At 41.4% G+C, this 26446-nt stretch overlaps 1 protein-coding gene and 1 long non-coding RNA gene across 2 annotated transcripts; both read right to left on the bottom strand.

Moving 5' to 3' along the window:
* Positions 1-4259: 4259 nt before the first annotated feature.
* LOC140002579 (uncharacterized) lies at positions 4260-6270 on the bottom strand. Its single transcript, XR_011809522.1, has 3 exons — positions 5946-6270; positions 5794-5839; positions 4260-5410 (listed from the first exon to the last, which is right to left on the bottom strand). It is a non-coding gene; the product is annotated as an uncharacterized lncRNA (long non-coding RNA).
* An 11751-nt stretch (positions 6271-18021) lies between these two features.
* LOC101803775 (alpha-1-antitrypsin) lies at positions 18022-24577 on the bottom strand. The gene is made up of 5 exons (XM_005021462.4): positions 24421-24577; positions 20782-21438; positions 19816-20086; positions 19104-19251; positions 18022-18348 (listed from the first exon to the last, which is right to left on the bottom strand). Exons 2-5 carry the CDS (start codon positions 21425-21427, stop codon positions 18139-18141), a joined length of 1275 nt encoding a protein of 424 aa, XP_005021519.1. The 5' UTR covers positions 21428-21438; positions 24421-24577; the 3' UTR covers positions 18022-18138.
* Positions 24578-26446: the final 1869 nt, after the last annotated feature.

Raw genomic sequence — 26446 nt, 5'->3', positions numbered from 1 at the left:
GCATTGCATAATTCAGTATTTTATGCCCATCTATAATATCAACCAGATAATATCAACCAGAAGAGTTAATTGTTGTGATTTTTTTTCCCCCATAACTCAGAACTTTTTCAGGCAGGTTATCTTCTATCCCCTCTCTTCATTTGTGCTTTATCAGCACTTAAAAACCTGATGGCATTTCCTGGGAAGATAACCTCAGAGGAGGGCCCAGCAGCTGATCACCCTCACAAAGTGTTCATAACACATTGTCCTCCTGCAGATAACACAGTTATTTCATGATCCATAGAAAAATTCTCTTCCTCGGGGAGTGTAGCAGAGCTTTTCTCCACTTGGCTTCTACCAACTGCAGGGTTAGTCAGAAGGCAGTTTATTTTTTCAGTGTTTAGATGTTTGTTTAATCTCCAAAGAGGACAAAATGTCAGCTTTTCACATTTTTTCTCTAGAGTGAAAACTGAAAGAAGAATCAGGAATGTATATTTTGTTTCAGCAGTGTATATTGAAAAAAAAAAGACACAATCTATCCCAGAACAGGAAATTGAGTTTTGCTTTGCACAGCCTGAGCAAGTTTTATTTCAGCTTGAGCTGTGTAGGCTTTCCTGGGGGTCTCTACTTCCCATCTGTGTTTCAGCTTGTCTGTGGTTTATCCTGGTGCTCAAAGACAACCTGTCCTTGGAAAGGCCAAGGGAAGCTGCTCTAGCCCAGTAACACAGTTCAAGGGGGTGGAATTGCTCATGTGGGTACCACAGCTCTCAGGAGGCACTACACTTGGTCATATGGAAGCCAAAATATGATACCAGAGAAAATGTTTGATTTTGATTTTCCCAAGTGAAGTTTTTGCCAGCTGATACCCATAGCCACTGAAAATATACATTTTGATAAGAAAGAAATTGTGTTTTTGCTGGAGAGAAGGTTTCAACTTAAATCTTTTTCACTTGTACTTTGGTATTTTTCAGCACGTAGTCTGTGTTTGGAGATTATGTTGCTGTATTTGGTAGGATAATATAAGCCTGAAATCTGTTTTTCTAATGGGGCTTCTACATTGTGGAATGTTTTCTACACTATCAAAAATATTGGGACATTCTGAAAAGAATAAAGCAGCTACAATTTATAATGATCTTATATTTAAATAATAATTTATCATTATTTTTGTGTGTATTCTACATTGTTTTCTTCCCACCAGAAGTACTGACAGGAACATTTGTAGTTTTTTTTTTTTTTTTTTTTTTTTTTTTTGTTTGTTTGTTTGTTTTTTGTAGCAGATGTTAAATAATAGATACAGCTAAATATGTAGTATATAACAATACAGTTATAATTATGATGATTCTATGCAATAAAGCCCTAAAGTCTCCATGGTGATGGTGCATTATGAATGCTTTTGGGAAGTCCCACTGAAACCCCCCTGCTGGGTCTTGTTATGTGAATATGACAGTGAAATGTCCACGTACTCTTCAACACCTTCTAAATGAATTTTTCAACATTTTAAAAATAACATAATTCCATCTTTACAAGTTTTGTTTGTTTATTTGTTTGTTTGTTTTTGTGTTTGTTTTTTTTTTTGATGTTTGCACTGAATTGCCTTTATATAGGTGAACAGCCATTAGAATTCCAGATGCCATTCCTCAGGAAAAATTTTCCTGCTTCAACCATCTTTAGGCAAATGTGAAGACTTTAAGTAGCATTAGAAATTTGCCACTTTTGGGAGGAGAAAATTTCCAAAAGTTCTAGGTAGATTTATGGTATTTCTATCAGTAGAGCTCAGACTCATATACCCATTGAATTCACACTTTAATGTCTTTGAATTGTATTTATTTAGAAGTACCCTTAAGACTTTGCTGCAAATGATAAAATAAAATTGGCAAAGATATCTAGTTACTGCACACTGTCTCTGACAAACACGTGCTTCAGAAGACCCACACTTCTCAGAGAAAGAGTGTTTACACTCATTTGTTCACAAATGCTCATCAGTATTCACTATATTGCTGCTGAAAACTGCATGTTCCTTCTCTCTGAAAAGCCTCAGACTGATATCTCTGGAGGGTAAGGCACACCTTCCTGGTTTGGGAGACTCTCAACATTTTTCCGGCTCTACTCTTAAGGCTCCAAGTGCTAGGTCAGGAGAGGCCACAAGCTCCAGGAAGAAGGTACCTTCCTTCAGGGTGGAGCCTTGCTCACAGCACATGCTGCTGGGCAGGGGGGAGCATCTTAAGGTGTCCCCAGGACCTCCCTGGCACCCTAGAGGTGCTGGGCATGAGCCTGGGGGAGCTGGGAGACATGGATGAGGAAGGCCTAGCAGGTCTGCACCTGCTGTTCTTGCTTTGTGCTTCCTCAGATTCAGAAAAATGTTGTTGAGAAGAATTATTACGATGTCTGCGAAATCAAAACCTTTAGCTCCATTAGAGATTTTCTCCTGAATTTTCTGCTTTTCAGTTACTGATCTGCTTCTTGTTCGTTGTAAAGTGACAAAGGTCATTAGAGAAAGCTTCTGCTTCTTTAACATCTATCATGTCTGTAGCAGCTGCAACCACTTATCTGTGAACATGACATTTTATTTATTTAATTTTGTGAGGACATTTTCTGAATACTTTAGCATCTTAATGAGACAACACAACCTTTTGCCCATCTCCTTTTCCTCTGCTCTCTGGCAAATTGAAGGCAAAGCCTTTAGGTGTGCTAAGCTCAGCATGGTAGATCTCTCACTGATGCTAATACTGCAAAAGCAGTGAAAATACTGAAGGGGAGAAGAAAATGTTTCAGAAAATATTGTTTGATTGATGCATGTTTTTCATTAATCTGGTCTGTATCTTTGTGATGGTCACACATCATGATGAACAAGTCCAGTTCTGCTGTTGTGTGTATTCTGCCAAAGTATCAGCTACCTGTGCAGCCCTTGGCTTTTGTCTTTCCAACATAACACAAAGTTTTAACTGTAAGTTGTATGAATGCAAGCTGCAAAAAAAAAAACACCAGTCTAAGAACTCAATCTCCTGCCCAACCATTGAGAGTTATATACCTGACAAAAGCAATATCCAGCCTTTTTTCAAGGTTCCTCCCCAGGTAAATGTAAAGATAGTAAATCAGAATATCTGCACAGGGGCACTTGAGACCCATTTGTCAATGTCACATTAACTTCTGCGTTTTCTAGTACCTAACAGTCAGTTGTGTAAATTCATCATTGATTTAGCTTCTCTTTTAGCTTTCATTGATTACAGCTTGTTTGCTGATTTTACAGGACAGCAAACAATGTTGTACACCCTGGCTTTATCATAAATATTAACGAGATCAGTGACAGATAATCATTCCTGAGGATCAGCAAACAACATAGATATTGTCTGTGTTGTTTTTCCACAAAAGCCAAGGGACCTTCCACTTGGAGGTCAGCTGCACAGTGAAGAGTGAGGAGCCTTGGATAGGGTGAAATTCTCCTTCTTCCAAACTTATTGTTTCAGGTTGCTCAAAGCAACTCCCAAAGCCCGTGCTGAATCTACAAATAATTTATTCCAGAGTAGTTTTTAGATGAAAAAATAAAGCATTTAATTTTGTCAGTTTTTGAACTAGAAAAATACTTTAAAAGCTTCTAAATTTTGTCAGACTCTCATAGCACAATTCCCCCAGTAAGTAATGCACAGCTTTTCAGCTGGGGTCAGACAAACATGCAGATCACTTGGAGAACCTTTTGGCTCTTTTACTGAGAAAATGAAAAATGGTTTTCTGACAATGCTTTTTATTTGAAAGACAAATTTGAAGCTGGTAGTTAACACTGATCTGGAATGCTGTTTGATTCACTCGGGGGCAGATCTGGGGATGAGACCCATGAGGATTAGGGAAGGGTGTGGAGGATTGGGAACAGGTGCCAACCTGCATCTGGAGGGAAAGGCTCTACCCCACGTGCAGGCATTGCAGCAGTGGCTGAGTCCTGCTTGTAGTGATTGAAAATCATATGAAAGCACAAAGAATGGATGACAGAAATGATACATGGAAAATTCTGGTAATCAATTGCTATGAAATATTGTTAATAGCATTGCTCTTGGGAAATCTGTTTGATTTCTGTGTTTTGTTTTATTTATTTTTTTTGTGTGTTTGTTGTTGTTGTTGTTTTGTTTTTTCTTTTTTTCCTACTTTTTCAGGTGTGTTTGAGGACAACAACATTGATGGCTGTGAGAGAGCAGCTGGTCCCAGGTCTGGAGTGGAAATTAGCTGCTTCAGTCAGTCAGAGGAGACTCTGTGTCTTTTGGACTCGGATAACTTAAGCAGAAGAAGATGATCTAACAAGGTGAAATGTACAGTTATTTGCTCTGTTTTCTCAATACAGTTAAATTAAATTCACATTTGCAAAACCAGTACAGGAAGAAGGGGGGATTTCCAGTAAGTAATACAGAAATGGAAGAAAACCAACAAGAAACAATAGCTTGCCCATGAGATGATGAAGTGCAGTGTGGAAATTGTGGTGTCTAAAGTACATCACTTATAGCTTTTTACAGTGGTGCATCTTGTCCTTAGACCTGAAACATAACACATACATACATACATACATATATGTATATATGTATACGTCCTATACATAAAACATGGGAGGTGATCAGCATTGGCTAGTGGATCTTTTCCACTGAGAGGAAATGGGCAAATCTGATTTTATCATTAGCCAGTGCAGAGAAGGTTGAACATGGCATATTTTTCCTTGCTTCTCAAATCAAGGTTTGTGGGCTACAAGAGTTTCAGAATTGAAAGAAGCTGCTTTTAGTGAGTTGTTCAGTGTGGCAGCTCATTTTCACTGGGTAGGAACATCCTTCATTGCTTCTTGAGTGACTGTTATGTCAAATGATTAATAGCAGGCATTTGGAAGAAGGAAATGAACTGTTCCCTCCAAATCTCTCTCTACCTTTTTAGGTCTCCAAGCCTCAGGATTTCCTCCAGAAGTCCTTCTTGACTATAATATCTTCTTGAGAGGATATGATTTTTCTTCATTCCTGGTTCTGTCCATGCAAAAAGCTTGTTTTCCTGAGGAACTCATAATTCTTGTAGTCTCTTCCAGCCATCCCAGGGTGGCCACGTTGCACTGGCTGGGGTTAAGGGCTGCATCTCTTTACAAACCCTCATACCAGGCTTTCCCCTGTAGGTGCTGTTTGCTCTTTCCAGCTCTACCACCAGTCAGAAGCTCAAGACGTAAAGACCAATTACCAAGTGTGATATCCTAGTACTGCTTACAGGAATTAAGGATACTGCAAAGACAACCTTTTTGCCTTGAACTCCACTGGAAATTTCTATGTGTTTGTTCCAGTACATCATGATGCCAGTGCATGCTCTCTCTGTTATTTATGTTCTCTCTGTTCCCTAATATTTGCAGATCATCTACCTGTATCTTGCATGTATGGTCTGATCAGCCAACACACCATTGCACTGGTCCCAGGCATAAGAGCTGCATTAGGAAAAAAATATCACCTCAGACTGAAGCACTCAGTCTAAATCCAGATAATTAATTATTACTGCAATAGAAGTGCTATGTGGGTCACACAAGGTGAAAAGCTACTTATAGATAAATTAATAATAAAAAAGGAAGTAACTGAGTAGCTAACACAAATGTCCACATGCACAGTCACACCATCATTTGAGACTTTTTTTGTGGCAGTGTCCAGTACATATCATGAGTATACAGACAGTCAAATATGCCGTATACCTTCAGTTCCTCTTAGTTAGTGATCCCAAATTCTGATGACATATGAAGAAAGAAGTTGATAGACTTCTCTCACTGATAAATGGAAAATTATTCCAGAAAAGTGCAGATATTGCTAATCAGCTTACCTTTTAATCCTGAAGGGTAACAGCCTTCAGGATGGACACTTCTGGGCTAGAAATGAGAAAGGGAGCTGAGAGGCATGATCACAAGGAGGATTAATTTGGCTGAACAGAATAAAAAATTAAAAAGTGGAAGTACGAAGAGTGACACTGTGTACCTGATCTATATGTCTACCCAGAAAGGCAGTAGGTGAAATCCGGACTGTGGCAGGAGTCTTTAGCTGTAGCAGAGACCTTAGGAAGATGTCCCAGGAGTGAGACTGTCTCCTCCTCTTTCTGAGTTTCCCCTGCAGTGTCAGATGGTTATACTGGAAAAGGAGATATGTTCTCAGAGATGGCAAAACATCTTTCCCCTGAATGTTTCATTTTTCTATCTTAATTCTCTTTCACCTCAGTCACCTGCACAGAAAAGGTACATGCTCCACATGGGCACCAATCCTTCCACCCCACCAACACAAGAGGTAGTTCTGGCTGCTTATTGGCCATTCATATGAAGCTGTAGATTCTTTTTTTTTTTTTTTTTTTTTTTTTTTTTTTTTTTTTGAGTCTCCCTGAAGGTTTCCTGCTATGAGACCCCTCAGCTTCATTCCTGCCCATGGGGACCTCTGCTCTGACAGCCTCTGCTGATGTATAGGGTGCAGTCATCTCTGTAAATAGTAGATACTGCACCTACCTACAAATGAGGACAAATCCTTTCCCCAAATCCTACAAGTTTCTATAATATATGCTCAGTGATTCATGTTTGCTCCACTGGTATTTCTTTAAAAGTGTAATTCAAAATGTCACTTTCACAACAGTGCAAACCTCATCTTTCTCTTTAGTTGTCAAAATAAGAGGTTCTTTATGCAGGATAGATTGCCATTGCCATAGTGAGCTTCATCAGCTGTACATGAATGAATTAATCTATTGAATGACTTAATCTATGAAGCAGATAGCTAATGTAATTTCCCTAGCTACTAAAATAAAACAGTATCTGCAACGCTTTCAGAAGGACCTTGCCATGTTCATCTAACCTTTACTGATTTTTTGCACTGTTCTTATATAGTTTGAACAGGCTTGAACAGTAAGCATACTGTTATACATTAAACAGAGCAAATAGTTATTACAGTAGCTGTAGAGCAAGCAGTGACAACATTGATGGACACAAAGTAATACCTGATGAATGTCAACATAGCAAAACCAGCACTTACCAAGCATTCTTGGGTCTCAATGGCTCCACTGTTTCTTGCCATCTCCCAAGGTTCATGCCAGGAATGAATGGTTTTTGTATTTTCACAAGTATTCTCTTGGACAGGGGCTCTTAAGCAGTAGCAAATACCCTCCTTCCCCTGCTTTTTTTGATTCAGTCTTCAGACGAAAGCCAACAGCAGTATGGCTCCAAGATCAGACACACTGAGGAAAGCTGGTTCCTTTATAATGCCTGGAAATGCTCACAAGTTATATTGTTAGCTGAATTGCATGTGACATGCAATTTTTTTATTTTTTTTTTCTTTTTCTAAATTGCATCTCATACTTGGAGTATCTACCTCTTTCTTTGAAGCTAAGGATCACTTTTGTTCTTTTTCCTGTATCTGCTTCGAGAGAGAGAAATTTCAGTCAAAGAATGTCAAAAAACTCACCTTCCATGAAATTACATTTCAAAATCCAGAGAAATTTTAAGATGAATCAAAATCATAATTATAGTCTAAGTAGAAACCAACTATATTTTATATGTTTCTTTGAATAAACATAAGGACAGACACTAACCTGATCACAAATATCAAATCATGCCTATTTTACTTTCTTTCCTATTTGAGTGTTTGAACAACTTTTCTCTGTTTACAGCTTTAGTATTAATAAGCCTTTAGACCATAGTTAGCAACATGGTGCTATGACAAGATGACCCTCAATTAAGGCAAAGTAGGAAGCCTTTAAGTGGTACAGTGGTTGCCAAATGAAAAAGACTAATACCCTAGCTATTGCTAAGGATACCACCAGGCCACAGTGACACATATAGGTGAACATAAGTCATTGTAAAGAACCTCGTATCAGAGACTCTCAGTTAGAGAAAAATAGAGTTAATAACAGTGAGGCCAGTAAATGCCTGGGAAATCTGAATGCCCACATGCACAAATAACTGTGAATGCAACTGCATTAAAATTTGATAAAAATCATGCTTACATTCATGTCTACCCTCCCGCAGCCTTTGCAATTCACAAGTCTGATGATCGTGTCATTGTGCTCACTGGGTTGCTGCCTGCTGTGTGTCTGTGTTAACCCAGCTGCAGCCCTGAGCTGACTCATGTGATGCCAACAAATCTTGCAAAAATGAATATATGCACAGGGAGCACACATTCCTTTTCTCTGGACTTCATGGATACAGATTTGCCTCTCTCAGACACATGGATTTAACCCTGTAAAGATTTCACTGGCTTTTCTTCATTATCATTGCAATGGTAATTTGCTTCCCTTCTATTTCAAAGCCCTTCAGAAAGGCTTCACCTCTTTTATCATCTCCCATTCAGCAACAAAAGGTCAACTCCCATTTCTGATTCACTCTTGATGATCATCTCCATTTGTTTTGCCAGGCAAATACTTTATTTTACACTCCCTATACACTGATCTGCAAACCTATTTGAGATAATCTCTCTAATTACTTCTCAATAGTCTCCTTTGTACAGAGAACCCCAAAACAACAGAAACACAGTATAATGAGTATTACTTGTAGTGTTGAAGGAGGTAATTAGAGGGATTTATTGTTTTCCATTGTGGAGTAGGAGTTAGCAAATTCTGATCCAGAATGAGGAGGGGAAAATGGTCTTATGGTTGGGGTATGATGACTCTTTCGACATGACTGCTCTGGGGAAAATGCCAGAAGAGCGATTTCCCCTGTTTTTTTTCGACCAGCTACATATGATGCTGATATTATTGCCTGGGAGGGAATTGAAAACCTTGACCTCTCTGCCCATGGAGAGAAATATCACAGGAAGGAAAAACTCCGTCTCATACATGCCATCTGGCTCCAAGCAAAACTAGGAATGAAGCACTTCTCCCCTGCAGAGTAGATAGTTAGAGGCAAAAAGGCTCAGAAAATTTGTTTAAAAACATCTTTGCAATTTTTTATTTTTCCCAAAGAGAGTGAGAAGTGCATAGTCTTCTTAATATTGTACAAAAAGTGAGAGACCAGACTGCACTCGTTTTGTCATGGCATAGGTTTCTGGCCTCTTCTGGCCTCAAGTGTATGTAAGCATAACAACTGATAAAGATTTGTACTCCAATGATTTTTTTTATTCATGTTTATATAGCATTCATTCCAAAGGCCCTTCTATGCCTGTTTCATTTTCCCTTCTGTAAAATAAACAACAGAGCTTTACTGTGTCCATGGGATTTCACCACCCAGGCAGGCAACCACTGAGTGCTCATGAGGCTCACTATAATTTCTGCTCAGATTGTCCCTCATTTGGGCTTTAACTGGTATTTTGCCATCAGGAAAAAAACAAACATGATCCTGGGTCATTTTATAATGAAATTCTTTGTTCAAGAGGCTTTTAAGAAACAGTGAAAATGAAGTTAAACCAAGGAAACAAGATGTCTTTAACCATTGACTCTCTGTTAAATGATTATTTAATATTTTTTGACCACAGAAATTTTATTTCTGCAATGTCATATCTACCTTGTAACCAGATGGCTGGATTTATCAAACAGTATCCATAATTACTGATGCACTGAAAGTTTTATTAGCTAGCTACATTCCCGGTGAAAGGCAAACATGAAATGAATGAAAACTGATTTTCTTTAAATCTGCAGCTTTACAAAAGCTAAAGTTTTCTAAGTTGTTTTTATAAACTGTTCCTGTTGTTACACTGAGGCCCTTGCATGTGTTTCAGATCAGTTCCGGATCAAACTGTTTCATTTTTAAACACACAGAAATGAATAAACCCTCTGTTTCCTTGGTGCACTGAGAATTCTTCCCCTGAACCTTTACAATGTATGGTTCAGTGGCTGAGCCAGAGCTGGATCATGTTTAACTTATATCTAATTTACTTCCCTTCTGTAACAGCATGGGGGATGCAAGAGATAACAACCTAGATGGGAAAGTGATGGACTTTGAAAGTTTTTCCTTAAAATACTTTTTTTTTTTTTTTTTTTTTTTTTAAGTTTAGAATTGTTGATGTCATCCAACTAATTTAAAACTTATGAAAAGATTTTCACACAACCCAATCTCCACCTGCAACCCTTATGCACTACCAAACATATTTTCACCAGGCTGCCCCCAAGGTGGGATATTCAATTGTTTAAAACTGATCCCATGGGGGTAACAAATCCTGATGCTCTTTCTCCTGTCCCCATCTGTGTGCATATGTGGGCCTCTTTAGCAGGGCTGTAGAGGGAGGGAGCAGGGACATTAGGAGACCCAGCATCTCAAGCTTGGTCATATGCCATCTATTCTAGGGAGGGATCTATTCCTTCCAAGTAATCTGCTCCATCAGGATCAGGTTGACCTGATGATATCCTGAACAGTCACAGCACTTCACTTACTGATTTTTTTTTTTTTCTTAGAGGTCCTAAGGTGAATTTCAATGTTTTCAGACTGCCCCTCACAGAACAAAATAGTTGATGCTCAGTTCGAAAGTTCGAGGTGCCTTGTTCTTGAAAGAGCATTCAATGGAGAGGAGTGTGAAGGCACTGTGCATACAGTGCACAACCTGCAGCAGTTTGAAGAAAAAAATGACTTTATTCTGAAATTAGACAGAAGTTGTGGATTTCTGTTTCCTTTCTCAGTGCAATAATTAAATGCTAAAATCAATCCCGCCTGCAGTACAGTCGATAGGAATCTATAGCTCCAATTGACTTCAAAGTGGCATGTATGAATGCAAAATTTTGGTGTAAAAGTGATGTACTCGCCTAAAGGCTCAGAGATTTAAGAAATGAGGACTAGGCAGTTTGTTGGAAAGCATCAAAAGAGTTACCAATAATTACAGTTTTAACGAACTGAAAACCTGATGGTGCCTCTTTGCTACAAGCCTCCTGCCGCACATTGCCTGTACTGCCACATCTTTGAAGAAATATAGCTGGCAAGAAAGCTCACTTGACTCTGTAGGTATTATTGGCTAAGTCAGCAGTTTTCCCAGGGACTCATGGAAAATTCACTGCTTGACTTGTCAGCCACCAAGGAGCTCTGGGTGTTGCTAGAAATAACTTCTGAGTCACTGAAAATCTTCTGAATTTATCAAAGCCAAAAACCTTTGGAGCAATTCTGGGTGGTTCAGGTGAATTATTGTGACAGGAGATGAAGAGTGTGGAAAGGGTGCTGCACCCGGGCAGAGGATGTCCAGGAGCTCTTTGGATGATCCATTGATGCCAGCTGAAAAGAAGGGCTGGAAGTGGGGTGGGCAAACACTTGAAAAAATTGAATCGATAACATAAAACAATTTAATTAGATTCACTAACAGAAAATGAAGCATTTGGTTTCTTATGTAGTGGTTGACAAGTTTGTCTCATCTGCAATGGCACATGATATGCAGTCTGGCTTCTCTGTACTGTTTTATCTCTAGTTCTCTGACTTTTCATTATTTTTAGAGCATACATCTGAAGATTCCTATCAAATGTGCACTGTAAAGCACAGCTCTTAATAACCATGTTTTTTCTTGGGACAGAGTTAATTTACTTTGTAGCTGCTCACACAACTCTGTTTTGCATTTTTGGTGAAAACAGTGGTGATAACAAACCGGTGTTTTTAGTTGTTGCAGACCAGTGTTAGCATAGAGCCAAGGACTTGTCAGCTTCTCACACTGCCCTGCCAGCAAGAAGGCTGGGGGTGAACCAGAAGCTGGGAGGGGACAGGGCCATGACAGGTGACCCAGGCTGACCACAGGGTTATCCCATACTGTGTGATATCATGCTCTGCAATAAAAGCTGGAGTAAAGAAGGAGGAAGGGGTGGACGTTCGGAGTGATGGTGTTTGTCTTCCCAAGAAACCACTACATGTGATGAGTCCTGATTTCCTGGGGGTGGCTGAGCACCTGCCTGCTGATGGGAAGTAGCAAAGGAATTCCTTGGTTTGCTTTGCTTGTGTGCACAGCTTTTGCTTTACCTACCAAACTGTCTTTATCTCAAACCACGACTTCTCTCACTTCTACTTCTCTGATCCTCTCCCCCATCTCCTCTGGGGAGGATGAGCAAGAGGCTGTATGGCATTCATCCATTCATCTGCCTGTGGGACTAACTCGCAACAACCAGTACATATAAAACATTGTCTAGAGTGAAACTGAAGTTAGACAAGTAGAATAACTGTTCTCTAGGGATTTATGACCTCTTCAGGATGGCACTTACTCCCTGCAGCACTTCAGTAGAAATCTCTTGGTCTTTCTTCAACTGGTCTGAGCATCTTGATTGATAAAAAAATGGAGACTATGTTACAAACTAAAAATACCATGCGAGTAAAACAAATATTTTTAAGTGTTGTAATTCAGGAGTAAAGAGTATAGCTCTAATACTGGAAGAATGAATTACAGAAATTTTAAGGACTGTTTTGCACTGACTTGGAAATCTCCCTTCTTCATTCCAGGCATCAACAGTCAAAAAAGCACTGGAAAACACTTTACACCTATCCTCTCTCCTCATTTACTTTCATTTCTGCTGCTACTTCATTCTTTTCATCCAACAGTCGAAGATGTCTCTCTGGTCTTCTTCAAACTACAAGTACTCCTGTCACCTTGCCTTGCTCCTGACCCCCTGTCTCATAACTTCCCCTCAGTCTTTCATTCTCCTCTGGTACTTTTCCCATGAGAGAGCGTATCTTAAATTTTCTCATTCAAAGAAAACCCAACCCTGCCCTTAATTCAAGCCTTTCCTCAGCACCTTCCCCTTCTTCCCCCGTGGTTATTAATCATTTTTCTGTACTTACAGTCATTAGGGAAAAGGTGTTCTTCTTCCAAATCCTCTCCTAGACCAGTCCTGAAGGAGTTCAGGCATGCTGAGGTGGCTCAGAGGCCAGGCATGTCTGGCTGGGATGGGACACACAGTGCTGCAAGTGGCCTTGGCATGAGCTGGTCCCACAGTCACACAGCTTGGTGTTGTCCCTTGACAACAAAGCTCTGACCCTGGGGACCTCCCATCTTCAGCAATGCCGGATGGTTTAATGTTTGTCTAACAGCCATGGGTGGGAACATGTGTGGGCCTGAGATGCTGATGAAATGGAAGGGCAGTGGCCATACCATGAAGGGAGGCTTTCAGGTCACCTCTCTGCTGAGCTGCTAAAGCAGTGGCAGCTTTGGCCATCTCACAATCTGATTGGGGCTGAAATATGCCCTGTACCATGCAATGGCAGCTCCCTAGGTTGTCACCAGTGTCCCCTGGCTCTGCAGAACAGGCAGAGTGGGGTGAGCAGCACCCATCAGTGCTTGTGCTCAGCTCACCATCCTCTGCCAAGAAGCTGCTGGGATGCTCCCCAGCTCTCTGAGCGAGGAAGATGTGTGCATTGGCCTCCTTCATAGTCTCATGTAAGTCCTTTTAACTGACTTGGACTTGAGGTCCTCCGATAAAAAATGCATTCCCTTCCTTGCAGGGCAGTTGAAAAGGTGATACCGTAGTAAACTGGGAGGTACAGAAACCCTACAGAAAATAGGGACTTCAAAAGATCAAGAACGGGAAAAGGCTCTGAAGTAACAAGCTGTTGTAGTACACTTTTAAAAAGCAATTTTGTCTTAGTGAAGGGCAAAACTTGTTAACCTCTCTGGGCCTTTCTACTTAAGCATCTGTATGTGGTTATTAACTCAATAGTTGCAATTCAGGGAAACCAAGAATGTTCAGTACAACTTTGAATTGTGTTATACACTTTTCAAATCTGTCAGTGTGCAGCCCACAGCATTCCCTACCATTGCTCACAACTTTCATTTTTACTGGATGGCAGGTCAGACTAATAGCAAACAGAACCAGTGCTCAGATAACCTCCCTCCCCATTTAGGGCTGACTGTGGGCAGTGCCAGGTCAGGCTCCCTGTGACTCCGACGAGAGCAGTGCTGCCTCTGAGCACTTCAGTAATGCCCATTTTCTCTGACAGGGCCTTGACACCCAAAGTAGCAGAGTGTGGTGCTTAGTAAAGGCACAGGGAGACCTGCCTGTCAAAATCCATGCGAAACGGAGGCAAAACACTGTTGAGTTAAAAGAGTCTAGTTGTACAATAAGGATATATAGCAATGTCTGCTGTTTCAGCTGACCAGAGAAGTCATCAAGGACCAAAATCCATATCCTAGCTTTTGGCTAAGTACCTGCAGGTACTGTGCTGGTGGAGGGTGAGGGGAGGTGTGTAATCCCCCTGGGAACACAAGGGCACAGCAGATCAGCAGTCTGCTCTGTGTGCCAGCTCTCCCCCCCCTTTTTTTTCTCTCCCTTGTGTCAGTCTGCCTTAAGCATGAGGAGCATCAGAATGTTGAAGTGTGGGCAAAGGTTGCTCTTCCTCTTCAGGGGGACTTTACACCCCCACCCCTCTTTCCAAACACCTGTAAACTTCTCACTTTTTCTGCTAAATTGTCACTGGACTGTTTTTGAAGCTTTTGGGTGGTTGTTCTTGTTGGTTGCTGTTGTTAAGAGGTTCCAAAAATATTACTGGGCAGTATCCTCTCAGCTGAAATAATTTTTCCATCCTCAAATAGTTGGTTTTACTCCATAGGACAGGAAGTGGACTTGCATTATTTTCTATAAGAAAATCTCACAACTCTTTATTTACAACTAAATTTTATTTTTTTTTTTAATTTTTGTGGTAAGATGAACAGTTACCTATTTTTTTCATTCTTATCTTTTAACCTGTCCCAAATAGTGCAGTTAACTGCTAACCTAACATGCTAACCACTGCCAAAGCATGTGAGCAATAAATGTGTATCTGTATGAGAAGCTCTGGATAAAGAGCCTAGTAGTTTGGCAGCCATGTGTGGAGCTGAAATCCCTGGCTTGGCTCCAGCAGCAGAGGCTTGCTTCTTCAAGCACTGTTGGAACAATTGATTTTATTTTTCTGAGAGTGAAAATGAATTAGACAAGTAAAACTGACTAAGCCAGAAAACAGTCTACTTATTTTCAGTAGAGCATTTTTCAGACATCACTGTATTTCTTTCTTTAAAGTCTAGAGACAACAGGATAATTATAGAGACAATATTTTGTGTTTAATAAATCTTTAGGTCTCTGTGAATAGGTTGACTTGTACAATTTTTTTGCCTGTGGGTCTGGGAAAAGGTCTGTGCTTGCCCACATGAAAGGCCCTATTATCTCTCACGACATATGTGCACATTCCTGTTTCCTCCCATCCATATGACCTGTCAGGACTTTCCCAGACCAAGCCGCAACAACAGAAGCATTTAACATTTCTGACCCAGCCTTGCCAAAAGCTAATACCCTCCAGTAATGGCTAGAAGCCCAAGGTCCTCTCAACTCAGCTTTAGATTCCTGTCCCTCCTCAGTTGGAAAGAAGAGTTTAGACTGGGAAACTGTTGGTGGAAGTATTGTTGCTAAGTTCAGGCTGTGTTTGTGAAGCATTTTGTGGCCTATCACTTCTTAGTGCTGAGATGACATAGTAAAGAGGTCAAAACAGCAATTGAAGACAGTTCATCAGCACTATCAAAGTGGTCTATGTTTCAGTTAAACAGCACCACCATTAGAGAACCTAATGTTATTTTCGGATTGTGTTTGTGGAATCACACTGTTCCTTCTCAGGAGGTACTGGAGTTCAACAACTTGATGAACACCTAGAACATTCAGAGGGGAGGACTGTTGTCAGTCACATGCCTGTATATTCAATCAACAAGATTGGGTGGTGAATTATATCCAGCTTTTGAAGGTAAACAGTTTGGAAGAGCTAAAAGAAGAGGTGTTTTTGTTTGTTTGTTTGTTTGTTTTTGGTTTTAGTAAGAATGTCTGCAGATTTTCTTGCTCTTTGGCATCCAGAGGAAGCTGTAAATAACATTTAAAAGAAACAAAGGAGAAGTTCCCAGGGGAGATACCTGGTGGAGAACAAGCATGCAGCAACATCTGAATCATGGAAGAACAAAGCTGAAGAGAGAAGCTACAGCCAAAAAACAACTATTTAAATCAGGCATCATAACTTTGGATTTTCTGGACCACAAAACCTTATTAAAGTCCCAACAATTGTGTTTGAGTCACTAATGTGAACAAGTCACATGAGAGATAAGAACTCAATGGCTCCAGGAAAGCTGGTAGCCAGATGTTGCATCCTGTTATTTCCAAGTAATTCATGTGGTCTGACACCCATCACCTGTGCTTCCCCAGAAGATGACCTCAGGAAGCAGGCTATACAAATTAATTTAGCAGTATGTTTTTTTGTTATTGTTCTTCCTTCCTTCCTTCCTTCCTTCCTTCCTTCCTTCCTTCCTTCCTTCCTTCCTTCCTTCCTTCCTTCCTTCCTTCCTTCCTTCCTTCCTTCCTTCCTTCCTTCCTTCCTTCCTTCCTTCCTTCCTTCCTTCCTTCCTTCCTTCCTTCCTTCCTTCCTTCCTTCCTTCTATTTCAACTGGGTTTACGTGGCAAGGTTTTGGTAGCAGGGGGCCATAGGGGTGGTTTCTGTGAGAAGGATCTAGAAGCTGCCCCATGTTTGCCAAGGGCCCCACTGCTGACCAGAGGCGAGCCAATAAACAATGCTGTTTTGCGCCTCTGTGAGAGCATATTTAAGACAGGGAAAAAAACACTGCACCACACAGCAGCTGGGAGAGTGAGAGGAGTGAGGAACAGCCTTGTGGGCGCCAAGGTCAGTGTAGAAGGAGGGGGAGAGGTGCTCCAGGCGCCGGAGCAGAAGTCCCCTGCAGCCTGTGGTGAGGACCATGGTGAAGCAGGATGTCCCCCTGCAGCCTATGGAGTACCACGGCGGAGCACGGTTCTACACTGCAGCCCGTGAAAGAGACCAAGGTGGAGCAGGTGGACCTGCATTGATGGAGGCTGCCGCCTGTGGAAGACCCCTGCCGGAGCAGATTCTGGGCCGGACCTGTAGCCCGTGGAGAGGAGACCACGCAGGAGCAGGTGACCTGGCAGGAGCTGCTGCCCGTGGGGGAGCCAGGTTGGAGCAGTTTTCTCCTGAGGGATGGACCCCGTGGTACGGACCCATATCTGGATCAGTTCTGGAAGAGCTGCTGCCTGTGGGAAGCCCACGCCGGATCAGTTCATCAAGGACTGTATCCCGTGGGTGGGACCCCACAGCACAGGGGACGAGAGTGACCGAGAAGGAGCGGCAGAGAAGAAGTGCTGTAGACTGACCATAACCCCCATTCCCCCGTTCCCCTGCGCCACTCGGGGGGAGGAGGTGAAAGAGGGTGGATGGGGAGGGGAAGGTGCTTTTGGTTTCTTTCCTTTGTTTCTCACTTCTCTAGCTTGTTAGTAATAAACAATAAATCTTACTATCTCCCTATGCAGAGTCTGTTTTGCCCATTACAATAATTCCTGCGTGATCTTCTTGTCCTTATCTCAACCTTTGAGCCCTTTTCATCGTATTTTCTCACCGTTCCTCTTTGAGGAGGGGGAGTGAGAGAGAGGCTGTGGTGGAGCTCAGCTGCCCACTCGAGCGGAACCAAGACACCAACACAGGCAGAAATGGAATATAAACAGCTTTGTGTTTGGAGAGCCCAGTAAATCCAGTTCTCCTAGGGAGCCCAGGTGTTACTGTATGTGCACAAGGCCTTTAAAGATGACCATTCATGCAGTGACATTCAGCTTTCAGTGGCACAGAAGATAGATTCTTGCCCAGCCAGAAAAGTTGGGCCCCTTCCAAAGAAACTAATGAGGAATGGAAATGGGATCAAGAAATTTGTGCTTGTAGGAAGCAATGGCTGGCCTGGAGGGAAAAAGGGTTGTTCTGAACCTAGGAGCGTCCATCCTCTGGTCAAGGAAATATTTCATGGGTTTGTGTTTCTGTTTCCATTCTTAGACACTGAGTACATTAAAGGTTTCAGAGACAAAGAAGACTTCTGTAATTCACAGTTCAACAGAAGAGAGGGAAAGGAAGGTTCCTCAGATGACGGTGATAGATTTGTGGAGTTTCTGAGCTGAGAACTGGACATACTGGACATGAGAGACATAGGAAGATTACCAGCCAGGAGAAGGAGGGTTTAGCTTCATGCAAGGGTCTGTGGAACCAGTGAGCAAGGTAGGGAAATATTTGTCTGTTGAAGATCTCACGGCTGCGTTTTTGCCCTGGGACATTTTGTATACAGGGCCTACCCCCACTTGTCCCCATCTGTCTATTGAAAGTGAGGAATAACGTCATGTAATATTGGTTTATTTTTTAATTAAGGATCAATTCCAGTCTCTTCTTGCAAAGAAGTCACTGGGATGTGCACAAGTTCTCTTTTCTGCTCTATGGAATACAAATGCTCTGGCCTAGCCTTCCTTGAGAGTTGGGTTCACAATTTTCCCCATGAAGAGGATGCTGTAGGTGGTTTTGTCAACAATCATCATCAGGAAGGGTCTGTTGAATTTGATGACATGAGGAAGAGGGAAAGCTGCAGACAACCGTATCAGTTCCATCATAGTCACTGCAGCTGCCTCCGTACCATTCTCATTAACATCCACCACAGCCTTGTGAATTGCCTGTAAAAGAAATAAAGATTAAAATAGTGGGAAGCAGCTGGTGACAAATTTGCTTGCTTTAACACTATGAGAAGGAATTTTCAAAAGAAAGCACAGAATGAATGAATGTAGAACTGATGTGAGGAAGATTCTCTTGTCCAGTTTTTCCAAGACAAGCAAAGTTTCCTGTGAGTTAAGGGAGAATTTTATTTACCACTCTGTCAGAGTCAAGCTTGGCTGCTTGCAGAGACTAAGCAGCATGGATAGCATTTATTATTTAGTTGGTTTTTTGAGTAAGATTTTGTCCTTAATATCTAACACCAAGGAGGAATGTTTTCATTTTGCATCAATCTATGTGTATGCAGAAAACCTCTTTCTGCTAAGAGCTGACAATAGTGACATGCCAATTCTGAGGTGATCAGCTAATGCAGTAATGAAAGGCATATTCACAGAATAAGAAGACCATTCTAAAATTTATATAATGACTTTTGTATTAATTACTTTACACCAGATTTTTGTGAAATTACTTACATTATCCTTTCCAACTCCATTCACTTCTTCAGGGTCTTTAAAGTTAATTTGTAGGATTGTTATGCAGGAAACAATTTAATGCTAACTCTAAGAACAATAACCATCTAATCTCTAAACTTCTTTTATCACCATAAGTGAGCCGTGGCTGCAATCCAGAAGTAGGATCAGTCTATTTGTGAAGATAAAACCAGCATGCAAGCAGGGCAGGCAAATCTCTTGATCACCATCCCTGCTTGCATACTTACCTTGGAAACCATAAGGCGGTCACCTTCTGCCACTCCAGAGAGGTCAGCATTATTACTGAATACATCTGTCACACCCATTTTTATAAATATGCTCTTGACATCATAGGAACCAGAGATGGAGAATTTTGGAAGGTAAAGTTCAATTGGTCTTAAAAAAAAAAAAAAAGAAAGAAAAAAAAAAAAGTGAGATTATAATTGCAAGATCTTTCAACACAAGGGCTGATATAAGAGGTACACATCTATTCCTACTACCTGTGGAGCCTAGGTCTGGTTAAGACAGTGATAAATCCCCCATTAGAGAAATAGAAAATGAGGTACCTCTCCCACTAGCCACAGTCTAATCAGTGGTGCAGGGACACAGTACTTATTTCTGAAAGTGACTGCTGAAACGCGTCATCTAGACACTTTCCAGAAAGAGAAATTTCCTTTCAGATTGGATCCTCCCTTGTCCAGCTGGGCTGTCTGGGGCAATGTTCCCAAGTGCAGGGTCCCCACAGGTGGCAGTGCTCGCATTGCTGTGTCTGAAGGAGCTGAGGAGAGGGTTCATCTAATGTATGAAATCTGATATCTCCTTTGAGGTAAGGGATCTGTGCAATGCTTGCTCCTCAGAGTTATGTTTAGCTGCTCCTTGTGGCATCCTATGCTTTGCCTTGCCTGGATGAGTATCTACGGTCCGTTCAAAGCTTAAACAAAAGAGCAGTCAAAGGATAACCTTTCTTCAAGTGATTGGCTCCAATTAGACACTGTGTCTTTTAGCAGAGCATCTTCCACCTGCTTCATTGTCCCTTCATCAGGCAGAACAAACAAGGCAGCAACATCTCCTTTATATGGGATTTCTACTACCCAGCAAGACAACTTCTCATCCCGATGGATATTATGGATTTTGCTTTGATGCATCATTTTGACCTTAACAGAATTCTTGGCATCCACAAAGAAGTCATCATCTCTGGTGTGGAAACTCTTGAAAGGTTGTTCCCAGTAGCCTTTTGATAAAAGAAAGAGTATAGAATTGAATAAACTGAAAAAGGAATGAATAAGTGCATGACACATTAGTTGATGCTCAAAATATTAGATTTGAACAGTAAATTCAACAAGCCTATCTCAATTTAAGGATGTTTTTTGTTTGTTTGTTTGTTTGTTTTTTTCCCTGGTCATGGAAAGAATCTTTGTATCATTTCTATTGTTTAAATGAAAATGACACAATGAAAATACAAGTTGAGGAAAAGACCTGAGCCTTTATCTGCTAAATTGATCAAGAATCCTGTGAATCTCTGTGAATCCCATTATATGGGCTCCAGGGTTATTGCTTTGTTTTGTGCCATCCATGTTTCACTTTGACCATGTCCTGCACAAAGAGCTGTGTCTTTCAAAAAATGATCATAAGCTCATCCCTTCTGAATATTTTCAGCTCAAAGCCTGACTAAAAATGATATGGGATTAATTACTATTTCCATCTTTTCTTCTTTTTATTTTTTTATTTTTTATTTTTATTTATTTATATATTTTTTTAACTTATAGAGGGTGATTCTTCATACCTATCTTTCAAATATTTCCTTATGTCATTTAAAATTAGATGATAGCTTAAATTCACAATGTGAAATATATATGTATATATATAAACTTGTTTCTTAGGTCTGGACAGAATTGTGTACAACTGTTATCAACATTTGTCACTCACCTTTAAAGTAAATATAGTTAATCAGAATCATCAAAGCATCTGGACTAAGATTCTTCAGGAAATCAACAAATTTGCCATGGGTTTTTGTTTTTATATAGTTATTGATTTCATTTACCACCTTTTCAGAATTCTGGAAGTCACTAGAAATAGCTTCAGAATCATAAAAAGTTGTGACATCTTCCAAAAACTTTTGGCGCAGTTTCAGTTCATTATTTATGAACAGGGCATTGCCCATACTCAACTGGACTTCTCGGTGAGGATCATTCAGCAGCTGAAGGAGTCTCTGAAAGCTATGATGGATCTCCCGCTCCTCCAGCTCTGTCAGGTTGAAAGCGAGGCATTTGTGCAGTTGACTGAGCGTGTGTGCTCTGGCGCCCAGGGAGAGCATTGCAAAGGCAGTGGAGAGGCTCAAAGGAGAGAAGAAAACGTTCTTGTTACCTTCCTCCTCAGTGACCTGCTTGTAAAATCTAAATGCAAAGTCAGCATTGCTGGGGGCTATCTTGAGGTGAGCCAAGTTTTCACCTTCAGCAGGGGAATGAGCTGTGTCTTGGTCCTCCTGTTCACCACTGCGGTTGGGTATATGAAGAGCCTGGACTTGAAGCCCAACAAGCACCAAAGATAAATACAGTGCAGACTTCATTTTCATTCTGAATGGTTCTGTTAAGAATAAAACAAACAAACAAACAACAACAAACAAACAACAACAACAACAACAAAAACTTTTAAATCTAGAGAATGTTACATGTCCTGCATTAAAGCAGTTATATTATTCAAGATACTGATTTTCAGATATCAGTGTTTAGGATTACTGCTCTGAATAGAAGTCGTTTTCCACTTGGCCTCCTGGCTTGTTGTTTTCTAATCTGTTCTGTCAGCTTCTAATCAACAAGCAAAGAAAGATACTGATGTGACACCACCAGGGAAGAACTGATATTGTGTAGGTTTGCGTGAGGTATCACATTTGAAACAGTCCTTGCCTTTGGCATAGCCCAACATTTAACCTAGCACTGCCAAGTCCGCAATTAAATCATGTCATCAAGCTCTACATCTTCACATCTTTTGAAGACTGCCAGGGATGGTGACTCAATTACTTCCCTGGGCAGCCTGTTCCAATAGCTCACAACCATTTCAGTGAAGAAATTTTTCCTAATATCCAACCTTAACCTTCCCTGGTGCAACTTAAGGCCATTTGCTCTTGTCTTATCACCTGGTGCTTGGGAGACGAGATCAACCCTCACCTCTCTGGAGTTTTCTTTAAGTTAATTGTAGGGAGTGATAAGGTCTCCCCTGAGCCTCCTTTTCTCAGCTGCTCCTCATAAGATTTATTCTTTAGGCCCTTCACCAGCTTTGTTGTCCTTCTTTGGACATGCTCCAGCACCTCGCTGTCCTTCTTATAGTGAGGGGCCCAAAACTGAACACAGTATTTGAGGTGCAGCCTCATCAGAACCAACTACAGAGGGACAATCACTTCCCTAGTCCTGCTGGCCATGATATTCCTGATACAAGCAGGATGCTGTTGGCCTTCTTGGCCACCTGAGCACACTGCTGGCTCATAATCAGCTTGCTATCAACAAATACACCCAGACCCTTTTCCACCAGGCAGCTTTCCAGCCACTCTTCCCCCAGCCTGTAGCATTGCATACGGTTGTTGTGCCCAAGTGCAGGACCTGGCCCTTGGCCTTGCTGAACCTCATACAGTCTGTCTCAATCCATTGTTCAAGCCTATCCAGATCCCTCTGCAGAGCCTCCTACCCTTGAGCAGATCAACACTGCTGCTCAGCTTGGTGTCATCTGGGAACTTACTCACAGTGCACTTCATCTCTTTGTCCAGATAATTGATAAAAATATTGAAGAAAACTGGTCCCAAATACTGAGCCCAGGGGGACACCAGTTGCGACTGGCCTCCAGCTGGATTTACCTCCATTCACTGTGACTCTTTGGGCCTGGCCGCCCAGGCAGTTTTTAAACCAACAAAGTGTACACTCATCCAAGCCATGAGCAGCCAGCCTCTTCAGGAGAACGATGTGGGAAACAGTGTCAAAAGCCTTACTGAAATCTGGGTAGACCTCATCCACAGCCTTTCCCTCATCCACTGAACACACCACCTTGTCAGAGAAGGAGATCAGGTTCATCTGGCAGGACCTGCCTTTCATAAGCCTGTGCTGACTGGGCCTGAATGCCTGGTTGGCCTATAGACGCTGCATGATGGCACTCAAGATAATCTTCTCCATGAGCTTCCCCAGCACTGATGTCAGAGTGACATGTCTGTAGTTTTCCAGGTCCTCCTTCCATCTCCTCTTGTAGACAGGCATTGCATTTGCTAGCTACCAGTTAACTGGGACCTACCCTGATGCCAGGACCATTGATAAATGATGGAAAGTGGCTTGGTGAGCCAACTCTCTCAGTACCCTTGGGTGGATCCCATCTGGCCCCATAGACTTGTGTACATCTAAGTAGTTTAGTAGGTTGCTAACCATTTCCTCATGGATTATGAAGGCTTCTTTCTGCACCCTGTCCCTATCTACCAGCTGAGGGGACTGAGTACCCATAGAACAATTGGTCAACTACCTCAGCCTTTTCCACATCTTTTGTCACTGTGTTTCTACGCACATCCAATAAAGGATGGAGATTCTCCTTAATCCTCATTCTCTTGTTTATGTATTAAAACAAAATAAAACAAAACAAAACATTTTGCAGTCTTTAACACCAGTAGATAGATTGAGGCTTTTGCCCTTCTAATTTCCTCCCTGCACAGCCTCACAACATTTTATAGTCCTCCTGAGTGGCCTGCCCCTTTTTCCAAAGGTCATAAACCCTCTTTTTCTTTCTGAGTTCCAGCCACAGCTCTCTGTTCAGCCATACAGTTCTTCTGCACCAGCTCATCTCTTTGTACGTGGGGATAGACTGCTCATGAGCCTTTAAAAATTCCTTCTTGAAGAGTGTCCAGCCTTTCTGGACTCCTTTGCCCTTCAGGACTTCCTCCCAAGGGACTCCATCAACCTGTCTCCTATACAGGCCAAAGTCTGCCCTCCAGAAGTCCAGTCTTAATTTTCCAAGGTTCAAAAACTATTAATCCATGACTGCTGTGCCCAAGACAGCCTCCAGCCTCTGCAAAAGGTCTGGCGGGGCACCATCTCTTGTTGTCTCACCAGCTGTTTCAGGAATTTATCTTCCACACAGTCCAGAAACTTCCTATACTGTTTCCTCTCTGCTATGATGTATTTCCAGAGGACATCTGGTAAGTTGAAGTCCCCACCAAGAACAAGGGCTAGCAATTGTGAGACTTCTCCCAGATGCTTATAGAATATTTTATCTGCCTCTTCAGCCTGGGTGGGCAATCTATAACAGACTCCCACCACGACATCTGCCTCACTGGCCTTCTCCCAGTTCTTACCCATAAACACTCAACCCTGTCATCACCATTGTCCCGCTCTAGACAATCAAAAAACTCTCTAACTTACAAGGCTCCCCAACCCCTTGACTCTCCATCCTAGCCCATCCCTTCTGAATAGTTTGCATCTATCCTTTGCAGTACTTCAGTCATTAAATCATTCAGTAATTAATATTTTGTAATAAACGGCAGAAATTAAAAACAACAAGGATTCAAAGTCTTCTTAGAAAGTGTAATATGGTACTTACAGTGCAGTGTAGAGTCTGCTGGATCTCTCTTTCACGGTGCTCCTTCCCTATTCTTCGTTTTGCTGGCTAGTATTAAGTCAATGCCCACTGGTAAATATTAAACAGAGCAAATAAGATTTATTTGCAAGGTAAAGACTGAGTAAGCTATTTTTTTTTTTGGACATCAAACATTGTAAGTCTATTTTCCTGTCATATAAACAAAATAATGCCAGCATCTAGGGCTCTGAGAATAGAGCAAGAGCAATGGCCTTGCTATTCTTATGTTTGAACTAAACTGTGGACAAAAGAGCTTTGCAAGGTAGTGTGGCAGAGCAGCGGTAAATGAGCTTTAGAAAACAGAATACTAGAAGAACTGGCAATCTAAGAAAGGGCCTGAATAAAGTCTGGTTGTAAAATGGGTGGTGTGTCCCACCAAACTCTTTGCATGGGACATCCTATGCCAGGATGCCATCTAACTCAGTTCCTGAAGCAGCAGCAAGTTTTGTCAGGAACAGCTCAGTTTCTCCATGTTGCCTTGCAGTTCATGTTGAAGATATACACTAACTCGTGTTCTTTGAAGAGCTCACTAAGTTATTACATAAATGATTGTCAGGAGGAGTATTAGGCAGATTTTGGAGAGGCCTTTGGTGGGTATTTTGGAAACTACAGAAACACTAGATGAAAAGCAAAGTATCAGCATGGCTTGAAAAGCAGCCAAAATATGATAGAACAAAAGGGGAGACTTTATCATGGCAAAATACTAGCTGAGGGAAAGAGATATTTTCTTACCCCCTTGCTACATATGTATAGAGTAGGCAAGAAATGTATAAATACTACATGTTACTTCCATTGGTATCCTTCTCAGAGTGAGCTGAGATAAATAGGCACTACTTAAATATTTAGAAGGTTATTTAAGGATGAGATGAATGGCACTCATCCTAATAAGCAATGACTAGTTATTTCCACTCAGTGTACGTAATTTCACTAAGTAAATCTACAATTCATCTTACACATAAGGATCTACCCAGCATAGTTACTGTTATGTCATTGCTATCTCTTACAAGAAAGAGTTGGTCAGAATTTCAAATTTAGAGTTTTTTTCACTAGGTATACAAGTACCCAGAAAGTTTATCACAGTGTCACTTAAAGCAATCGAGGTTCAGCAGGATCAAGTACATGTATGCTGTTGCTTAACTCTAGCAAAGACAAGTTATTTTTCTCAAGTCTAGGCTTGTTAACATAGATAGTATGAATCTTTCAGCCCATCCCTAATACTTGGCTAACCATCATAAGGATGCTACTGTTTTCAGGGAGGAACTGCTGAGAAGAGCAGAGCTTCTGCAGCAATTCCTCTCTTTTTTCCTAGGACATGCAGCAGCACTCGTGTCAGGAAAGAGGGTGGGAATTTGCTTCTGTCCCTGATCACTGCTCCCAGACCTTCTCTGACTCTGGCCCAAGTCTCATCCTAGGCAAGGTTGAGAACATCAGTCTCATCAGGCCCGTAGGTGACCATTTTTGTCTGCAAACTTTGAAGCAATCAGTTTCTCCATGTTTTCAGATCAGCATGTTTAGTGAATGCACCAGCCACACCTAGTCCTGTGTAAAGCTCCCCTAGGTACTAGGTGCAGAAAAAAAATAGATGCTTTTGGAAAACACAAGTCTCTCCTGTTGAACGCAATGGGGAATGAGGGTGAATCGCCTCACATGAGTATCACCAGCTTACTTGCCAGATTGCAGAGTCTGTGGTATCCCAAAGACCATAAAGCTGTTTTTTGTTTGTTTGTTTGTTTGTTTTTGTGTGTGTGTGTGTTTGTTTTCATTTTTCTATGCATTGGTGCAAATGTCTGAACTGAAAATCCTGTACCCAGAACGGATGTCACTGTGAAATATGAGGCTAAGCTGGAAAGTCTGCGCAGACTTTTGCAGAAAGGAGAACCATGCAGTGTAAATTTGCAGAGCTGTGTACGGAATCCCTGGGTTCTCTGAGGAAAGCAGTGGCTGAGATGGAAGAACTCTTGCTCCAGGAGCCAGGGAATTCTTACAAATG

This window comes from Anas platyrhynchos, chromosome 5 (genome assembly GCF_047663525.1).
Source record: "Anas platyrhynchos isolate ZD024472 breed Pekin duck chromosome 5, IASCAAS_PekinDuck_T2T, whole genome shotgun sequence".
NCBI classification, from domain to species: domain Eukaryota; kingdom Metazoa; phylum Chordata; class Aves; order Anseriformes; family Anatidae; genus Anas; species Anas platyrhynchos.
This window is presented reverse-complemented; position numbering and strand designations above follow the sequence as displayed.